Consider the following 10,055-nt stretch of genomic DNA (forward strand, 5'->3'; position numbering starts at 1 on the left):
TACTTGGTAATTTTTCTAAAATTCATTATTTTCATCAACCATATACAATGTCTAAATTTCACCCATGCTCGGTGTTTTAAAATTCGAAAATCGGCATTATTCGGCAGAGGTACCTTCAATGATTAATCAGATAATCGGTGATTAATCGAATCATTAATTGGAAATCAATTAAACAAATAAATAATAATATATAAGTCTATTTAAATTTAATCAAGCTTTCATAAGATTTACAAAGAAATATCACATATCATTAAAATTTAATATTTAAGTGTTTTATACATATTTTTGTGAATAGTTGATTTATACATAATAATTAATACTTATTACTTAGTAGTTAGAAAATTAGTATCTATTATATATAAATTAGATATAAATTTGTGATCTGCTAAAATTAGTTACACAGAAGATTATGAAATGAATGACACTATCGAGCAAATATTCGGGAGATAATAGTAATGTAATTAAACAATTTATTCAATTATTAGAGATTTGGATAACTGTACGAAGATTTAGGAGCAGACAATAGTCAATATATTATTATTAAACATTAATAATTAATTGAATTTCAATTTTTCTTTTTATTAATTTTCATTCTTTAACTCGAATCAGCCGATTTTACACTGAATTAGCGGATTTTTAAATGATATTTGAAAAAAAAATACTTAACCCCAATTTTCAATTAGTCGAAATGAGATCTGTCCGAACTTTGATTAATCGACTAATTTTTAGAAACGACGTACAAAATTATTTGATTCGAATAGAAGATCAACCACATGCCATCATCACCAAAATCATCTATATATATATATTCTACACGTAAGGATTGACTCAGTTGGTTTAAAGAGGGGATAACTATCCTCTTGATTAGAAGTTCGAATCCCACGAGAGGAGAATTTATGATTATGTTTATGCCTCTTGAATCAGAGCCTGTCGTTTAAATACGGCTTATCTTGGTTCACGTGATTTGCATGCTATTACGTGCCTGTATGATATACCCAGTGCGCACCCGAATGATTGGGGCTGTGGGTTACCAACGATAAAAAAATTAAAACAATCAACCATATTTTCTACTCCCTCCGTCCCTAAAAACGTTTCCTATTTATGTTGGACAAATTTGCCAATATACATTTTTGATTCTTAATATCTTTAATTTCGTATTAATATTAAATATAAAAACTTCATTGTATTAAAGTACTCATAAATACGAATTCAACAAAATCACTCACGATTATATTTGATCTTAGACGTAAATAGTCAATCGTTTATCATGAATAGCGTCAGACCGACAGAGAATATGTATCACTCATGAAGTTGCACAATGACGAGATGGGGCAGGGTGTTTCACGTTGAAACATACAAACAAGATAGATACATCTATATTGTGTATAACAATTTAAAAATAGAGTTGACTGGTCAAAAAGAAGTGACCAAGAAAGGAATATTTATAACACCCTTCATCATTGTCCGAGCCTGCCTTTGACTGTCAAACTTTAACTCATTCTCCCCCCTACCTTTACTCTTTCCTTCCTCATTTCTTCGCAATATAACTAAACCAAACAATTACATCAAACAAACACAAACTCTCTCCTCTCCTCTCTCAGATTGAAACCTAGTTCTTGATTTTTCTTTACTGAATTAATTAGAGAACCCAAATCGGAACAGCCCCTTGTGTTTTTGAAGCCATCTTGGTTGTCTTGGTCAACTTTTCTTTCAAAGTTGTTATCTTTTTCACCTGTTTGGTATGTTTTATACTTCTTTTCTTGTTTTATGTTGTAAAGTTTCAATCTTTTTGTTTAATTTCATCTGGGATTTTGTTTCTTTGTTTTGTTCTTGCTTAGTTCTGTTATTAGTGTTGTAGATCCAACGATTTATTTGTTGTTTTTATGACTTGTGAAATGTTAACAATAGGTGAAAGGAGGGTCTTTGTGTTTGAGCTGCTTCCAGATCTATCTTTGTATGTAGTGTCAGTTTTTTTTATTGTTTGTTTTTGCTGGTGGGTTTTATCTAAGCCTAATTGTCTGATTTTTGATGTTTTTGGGTTAGAAATAAAGTTTGTTGACCCTTTACTGTTGTTTTGCACAATATTAAAATAACTTGGACCCTATGTATAGTTATCAGTTTATGTTATTGTTGTTATACTGGAGTGTAAAACAGTTTATTATGTTGTTGCAGTGTTGCTGCTAATAATTTGTGTTAATATTGTCCAACTTCTCTTGGTTGTTTTTTTGATGATTTTGGTAGATTGGTTAACTGTCCAATTATGCCTAATTACTTTCCTCCAAGTATGTATGCGTTCTTGAATGTTTAATATATAACTGTTGTGTGAATATTTTAGACTGATAACATGATGGTTTAGATTATTTTGTGATCATCATATGATCAATTTCCCTTTTAATGGAATATTGACTAGTGTATTCGTTTGGCACACACGTCTGAATTTAACATTTTGCTGGTAATCCTTTCAGTAAGTTCATTCATGGTCTCTTTGTGTCTCTATGAGTACATTTTGTGAAAATAGGTTTCGGCTTGATTAAATTTTTAATTACAGTGATAACCTGCTGATACTTGCTTTTCTATAGGTAAGGCGTCGACTTTGCTTCTGCAGCTGAAACAGAATCAGGGAAAGACCAGATTATTACTTTCTACATTCAGTTTACATGGCTTCAGTGGGTGTAGCTCCCACTTTGGGATTAAGGGAAGCTAGTGGTAATAGTGTTGCAGTTGATAGGCTGCCTGAGAAAATAAATGACATGAAAATTAGTGATGACAAGGTAGATTTTTAGTATTCTAATCTCATTTAATTTCCTTCCCATCAGTTGTTAGTCTCGAGTGCTTTACTAATAACTTTCCGTCACTGCTGTTTTACAGGAAATGGAAGCAACCGTTGTAAATGGTAACGGGACTGAGACTGGTCATATTATTGTCACAACTATTGGTGGTAAAAATGGTCAGCCAAAACAGGTATAGTTATTAATTCACAGTTTTCCTTTAATGTATCATTTCATATAATATTGTACTGCATTCTGAGGTGTTAATATGTAATGCAGACCATAAGTTATATGGCAGAGCGTGTCGTTGGGCAAGGTTCATTTGGAGTAGTGTTCCAGGTTTGTAGCTAGTTTCTTACCCAATTTCATATAACAAGTGATGGTAAAAGAGTTAAAAGTATTGTTGGATGCAAGTTTTGCTGAATATTGATAACAATCTACATGTTTTTTGTAGGCAAAGTGCTTAGAGACTGGTGAAGCTGTTGCAATTAAAAAAGTTCTTCAAGACAAGAGGTACAAGAACAGGGAGCTGCAAACCATGCGTGTGCTGGATCATCCGAATGTGGTTGCGCTTAAACATTGCTTCTTTTCAACAACTGAGAAGGATGAGCTATATCTTAGTTTGGTATTGGAGTTTGTGCCGGAAACTGTTCATCGGGTGATCAGACACTACAACAAGATGAGCCAACGGATGCCTATGATTTATGTAAAACTGTATAGTTACCAGGTATGCATAATTTCTTAAATGAGCTAGTTATTAATGTCTCATCCTGCTTTCAATTTGTCGTCTTGTTTGTATCTCTTCTTTTTATGACATAGTTCATGACCATGGCCCTGAATTCTCCCAAGGTTGAATCTTGTGTTATGTCATTCTGCATTCATTCGTTCCTTCTCATTTTAATGCCATTTAAACAAATATTAGGCATTTGTTGTTCATTGTAACTTGTAAGCTATCTAATAGCTTAATCATATTGTATTTAATTCTACTCAGATTTTGAGAGCATTGTCTTACATCCATGGTAGTATCGGAGTATGCCACAGGGACATTAAACCTCAAAATTTACTGGTTAGTTGTATGTTTCTTCAAGTTCTTTTCATCTCTTTTTTTGATAATTAAGTTCCTTTTATCTCTATTAAGTCTTAACTATATATTCAAATTGGATGTACCCAGATATTGCTAATGAAGGATTTTTTTATTTTTTCCTTTTTTTATTTTTTTAACTTCTAACTTGCTTCTGACTAAATTAATGTTACAGGTTAACCCACATACTCATCAAGTGAAACTGTGCGACTTCGGAAGTGCAAAAGTCTTGGTTGGTTACTTTCCTGCTGTCTGTATGATTATTTGCCCTAATTTACAGTGTTTTCGTCTTAACATTTGTTTTGCTTTATATTGGGCAGGTAAAAGGAGAGCCAAACATTTCTTACATTTGCTCTAGGTACTACAGAGCTCCTGAACTTATATTTGGCGCTACAGAGTACACTTCAGCCATAGATATTTGGTCTGCTGGTTGTGTTCTGGCCGAATTGTTGCTTGGTCAGGTAGATAGATGTTTCAAATTGTATATCTTGTTTTCTATACTATATCGGGAATCTCATGTTTATAGCTCGGCTAATATGAATACATTATGCTGATTTCAGCCCCTTTTTCCTGGTGAGAGTGGAGTGGACCAACTGGTGGAAATCATAAAGGTGAGTTACTGACATATGCTAGAGCTTTCTTGCAATGTTGTGATAATTGTAGTGTACGCATATGGCTTTTAACCACCTTGTATGGTACATGTTTTCACTTTTTGAGTTGTGGCTTATAGTATCTAAGTAATCATATCTTGTTTGAAGTTTCTCGAAAGCAATACAATATTTTTGCATTGACTATGTTTTTATTTCCGCTGGGGCTTAATTATGTTCTTCTTATGCAGGTTTTGGGAACCCCTACAAGAGAGGAAATCAAGTGCATGAATCCTAATTACACGGAGTTCAAGTTCCCACAGATTAAAGCTCATCCATGGCACAAGGTAAGGCTGGGGATCTGATATATCTTGCATTAGCTCCTTCTTTTCAATTCTACAGGGTTCATTCACTATATTTATATATATTACTTTGCAGATATTCCACAAGCGCACACCACCGGAAGCTGTTGATCTGGTTTCAAGACTGCTGCAGTACTCGCCAAATCTTAGAAGCACAGCTGTGAGTATAAAATTAGTGAATCAAGCCAGTACTGCTTTTTTTCTTTCTGCAATTTCCTGCATTAACAGGATGTTCTAGAATCTTATCCCATTTACAGTTTGAAGATTTCTTTATCTAAATATATATTTAATAGGCGTGCACATCATTACTGCGATTAATACTTTGCTATGTTGTTCTGCATAAACATTAGGCGTAAAAAACTCGTGATCCAAAAGGTGATTATTGTAGGCATAAATTTGACGGTTAGTTTTTCTTGTAGTTGGATTCTTTGATGCATCCTTTTTTCAATGAGCTTCGTGATCCAAACACCCGCCTACCAAATGGACGATTCCTTCCTCCTCTCTTCAACTTCAAATCGCATGGTTAGGATTCATTAACGTCAAAAGTTTATTTGGGTTGGTCTGAAAATTACAATCTGATATTTGATTATTGCTGTTAATTTTAGAGCTAAAGAAGGTTGCACCAGAGATGCTGGGAAAGCTGATTCCAGAGCATGCCAGAAAGCAAAGCACATTCTTGACTTCATGAGGCTCTCTGAATATACATTCATTTAAAAATGTGCTCCACATCTGAAGATAACGCATTAACTTTTTTTTTAGTCATCATGCCATTTTTACTTTCCTGGTAATCTTAATGTGTTTATTTATTTATTTAGGTATTTCCCCTTTACCGTAATAGAACCAAAACCAAGTACTCCCGTATGAGTATTCTAACCATTGACCTGTAACCATTATTATCAAGCCAAGATATATCTGTCTGACAAAATTTCATGTCATAAATTTACTTTACCTCCGTTTCATACTTTCAATTATGCTGTGGGATCATTCTTGCCTTTTTAATTCATATTTATTTTCCGACACTGCAACCTGGTTTCAAAAATCAAAAAGCAAAACTATTTAATCATCTTGAATCTTTTAATCATCTTGAATCTTTTAATTTACTAGCGGTTGTATATAAGTTTTCTATATATTTCTTTATAGGAGAGCTTTTTAAAATGAGAAAATGAGAACGGTGAGAGTTTAGAGTTGGTGATTTTCGTATTCAAATTTGGTGATTTTTATTAAATTTTAATTTTTTTGGTTGCACAAAATTATCAATTTACCAAATTTAACATTTCAACTATTTAAAAAATCACAAATTTTAACTATACATAATTTTCATTTTAAAATGTTATCAATGGAGCGTAATATTTGAATTTAAATAAAGGGTGCCGATACTTTAAATAGATGGTGCTGATACATGCATATCCTTAATAATATTTTGTTTAAAATACCCCCACATCTGCCTTGGACTACCAGCCAATTTTCTCTTGAAAATGAATCCATGTATGATTTTCTATATATAGTTCCTGAATCTGTAACGTACATATAAAAATAAAATAAAATTAAAATATATAATTATTTAGGTTTATGGTGTATGCATAGCTTAAAAGTAACATTTTCCTTTACAATTTGAACCTAACTTCAAAATTGAAGATTAGTTATTAAAATTGTTACCTTTTAAAGTTTTTTAAGATTTAATTACGAAAATATTACAAAAATGCCGCATTTTTTATTGTGTTTGTTGGGATTCTTGCTTCTTGAAAATCATTTAAACATTATTTTACAAGGATTTTCAAATTTTCGGCTTTTACAAACCGAAATAATTTGGTTTGATTTTTGGTAGGTTCATATATAAATTCGGTTCGATTCAGTTCGGTTTCAAAAAAAATGCTAATTCGATTTTCGGTTATTTCGATTGGTTCGGTTTTGCACTAAATCGACCGAATGCTCAGCCCTAAAAATGCGGTTACCAATCAAAAGCTAACATTTACTTCAAAAACAAATCATATAAAATTTCTTTATATATATTTGAAATATTATTTAATTTATTTTTGGTTGTATTTTGGAGAAAAAAAAATCCTATTTTTAAAATATTTGAAATTTGAATTATTATTATTATACTCCCTCAGTCCCGACCAATTGTTATTGTTTCTGAGAGAGTGTCTGACACGCATTTTAAAATGAATATAAAGTATAGTTTCACAATTTTTTTTTAAAATTTTCTTTTTCTGAATAAAAATAGAATATTTAAACTTTTATTCAGAAAAAGATTTTTTTTTAAAAAGTTATAGAACTATACTTTTTATTCATCTTAAAATGCGTGTCGGACACTCTATCAGAACGATAATAATTGGGAGGGACAGAGGGAGTATCAAACTAGGAGAAAAAATTATAATGATATAAATAAAACTTAAACTTTAATACCACTACTAAATTATAATGTTAAAATATATTTTTCTGGAAAGCGAAAATTTAATGGTACAAGTATTAAAACATTTAAATTTATACAATTATAGATTCCAATATTTAAAAAATTTTAAAGCAAAAAGACACACATTAATAGAATAATTAACAAAAAATGAAATCGATTACGTGAAATTTTTTTAGAATAACAGAAAAGATCAACTTACGTACATAAATGATAAGAAAACTTGAGGGCAGTTTGGACAAAATAAAAATAAGGGTGTGCAAGAATAAATTTGAAGTGTACATATATCATTATCCTAAATAAATTATAATTTAGTAATTTGGTGCGATTCAGTTTTATCAGTTTGGTTACGGATGAAAACCAAAACCAAATAATATGACCAAACCAATAATGAATGATGTGGTTTTTTGGTGAAGTTTTTGCAATTTATGATTTGGTTTTAGTTCATCCGTAGTTCCGAGTTGTCTCGGCGGCCTTGAGTGTTTTGCAGGAACAATTAACAAGGAAGATAACTCAAGTCTATAAAGAAACTAGGGGCCTTGGCCGCCTGGCCTGGTCTAGAAAAGAATCAGCCCTGGGATTAAAGCCTCGACTAAAATCCGGTAATCCTGGAGTAAAGCCCGGTTATTTGTTCCATAAGCGTTCCGTCATGTGCCGATTCCAAACTTCAACACCACAAGATTTTAGTACAATAGTAATTCGAACTCTTTTTTTAAAAATATAATTAGGCTTAAAATGTAAGCCATTACTTGTTTCACCAAATTTTGGGGTGAGTGAAAATTGAACTGGCAAAAAAAAATGAACTATTATCAGGTTAAAAAACAACAAAGAATTAAGTCGTTTATACATCGAGTCCAAAGTATAAAATAACACTCACGATTATTAAGTACACAAAATCATAATTTTTAGCCTAAAATTGACTAAACGGAGAGGGTTTAAAGATTACTTCTACAGCAATACACACGTAACACTTTCAAATCTTTCCTATTTTTAAATTTTTTAAATTCCATTTCTACATTATGTCTTCCAAACTCATTCTTATTCTTAGGTGAAAATGAAATATGTTTGTTATGCCCAAATTTGAATATGGGCTCTAAACAAACTCATCCAAAATTTTCTCAAAATTAAGTGATGCTGATCGAGTTTAAAATAGTCTGGGTTTCGGCCTACCTCACATAATATAAAATGCTAGGTTCAACCTAATAAAGACATTGAAGATAGAAGAAAACACTAAATACATACATTAAATCAAGCCAAGCAGAGCATGTGCCCCGACTCGTTATGCTAAAAGGAGTTTTGACCCACCACTCTAAAGGAATTGAGCTCACCTTTATAAGGGGTCTGGGCTCACCACTCTAAAGGATTTCAGCCCCACTCTCTAGCAGAGATTCGAGCAACCTCTCTCTGAAGGAATCGGGCTCTCCCCTCTCTTAGAGATTCAGACTCACTATCACTCATGAGTTCGGGCTCCCCCCTCTCTCAAAGATTCGGGCTCTCTACGCTAGCAGAGAGGCTCTCCTTTCTCTTCACTAGCAGAGATTCATGCTCACCTCTCTCTCAGAGACCCAGGCTCACCTCTCATTCATGAGTTTGGGCTTTCCTCTCTCAGAGATTCAGGCTCACTTCTCACTCATGAGTTCGGGCTCTTCTCTTACTCATAGGTTCAGGCTCTTCTCTCACTCATAGGTTCATGCTCATCTCTATAAGGAGCTTGACCTCACTTCGCTAACAGAAGATCTGGCTCTCATCACGGGCATGATTTATAAGATGGGTCGCGAATTCACAATACTTGGGCTATTGTGAAGCCTTGAAGTGTGGTGAGACGCTATACGACTCACATCATGAATACAAATACATAAAGAAAATGCGGAAAAGGGAACGAAGCGAAGCCACGATGGCTCACTTCATGTCTTTCTTTGGGAGGTGGGAATGGCCCCTACAGGAGGGTTAGTGTGAGCCGAGGTGGCCAGGCCGACTCACATCACCTAATCTTGGATGAATGGGCTGCAGCCCCCCGCATGAAGGCCTGTCACATGATAGATGCACACCGTGCGCTAGGGTCATGAGCTCGCATCTAGTGAAAAAAACAATTTAAGACTCTTTAAATTGCGGGCTCACATCGCATAAAAGGGTCATGCGTGCTGGCATATACTAATGAAGAACTGGCATAACGTCAGACATGTGAGAGACCAGACGGGCTCACATCTCCGCTTTTTGAGTAATTCTTGTTGATGCGAGTCGAGATGACCAGGCCGACTCGCATCATGCAAAATCTAGCTGCATTACGAATAATGACTCACAAACGGTTGAGTTATTCGTAAATTTCGGGGCTGACACGGAACATTTCTATAATTAATGGAAGAAATGCGGAGATGCCGTAAAATTACAGGAGCTATGTGGGGTCGGTCGGGATTTGCGTGACTAATTGGCTAAAGGCCTCAGTTGGAGATGGGCTTGGGCTACATGAGTCGAAAACCCTAACCCTAACTATGTAACTTGTTTACAAAGAACTATGTGAGGCTTGATCCCTATGAATAGGGGACGTAGGCACTTGTATGATGGCTGAGTTGACACTTGAGAGTAAAGAAAATCATATTCTTTTTTGAGGATTCATCATACAAGCTCAGCCACCACCATACAAGCTCAGCCACCACCATACACAACCTTTCTTCACCTCAAAAACACCACCTTTGATCTTTATTCCCGCCACAAACCTACAAAACATTGTCGTACCAAATTCTCCCAGCAACAATGTTCGACCAAGGAATCAAATGAGAAGCCCCAAAAAGAATTAATTGCAATAATTAAAGTAGAGAATGTATTTTTATATTAAGGCCCAATAGGCCC

At 33.9% G+C, this 10,055-nt stretch overlaps 1 protein-coding gene across 1 annotated transcript; it reads left to right on the forward strand.

Moving 5' to 3' along the window:
- The first annotated feature begins 1,467 nt into the window (after positions 1-1,467).
- LOC141708024 (shaggy-related protein kinase alpha-like) lies at positions 1,468-5,766 on the forward strand. The gene is made up of 13 exons (XM_074511490.1): positions 1,468-1,739; positions 2,580-2,771; positions 2,869-2,961; positions 3,048-3,107; positions 3,223-3,495; positions 3,760-3,834; positions 4,025-4,081; positions 4,170-4,310; positions 4,410-4,460; positions 4,688-4,783; positions 4,875-4,958; positions 5,218-5,320; positions 5,404-5,766. Exons 2-13 carry the CDS (start codon positions 2,658-2,660, stop codon positions 5,484-5,486), a joined length of 1,230 nt encoding a protein of 409 aa, XP_074367591.1. The 5' UTR covers positions 1,468-1,739; positions 2,580-2,657; the 3' UTR covers positions 5,487-5,766.
- The last annotated feature ends 4,289 nt before the right edge of the window (positions 5,767-10,055 follow it).

Source organism: Apium graveolens, chromosome 2 (assembly GCF_009905375.1).
Source record: "Apium graveolens cultivar Ventura chromosome 2, ASM990537v1, whole genome shotgun sequence".
NCBI lineage: Eukaryota > Viridiplantae > Streptophyta > Magnoliopsida > Apiales > Apiaceae > Apium > Apium graveolens.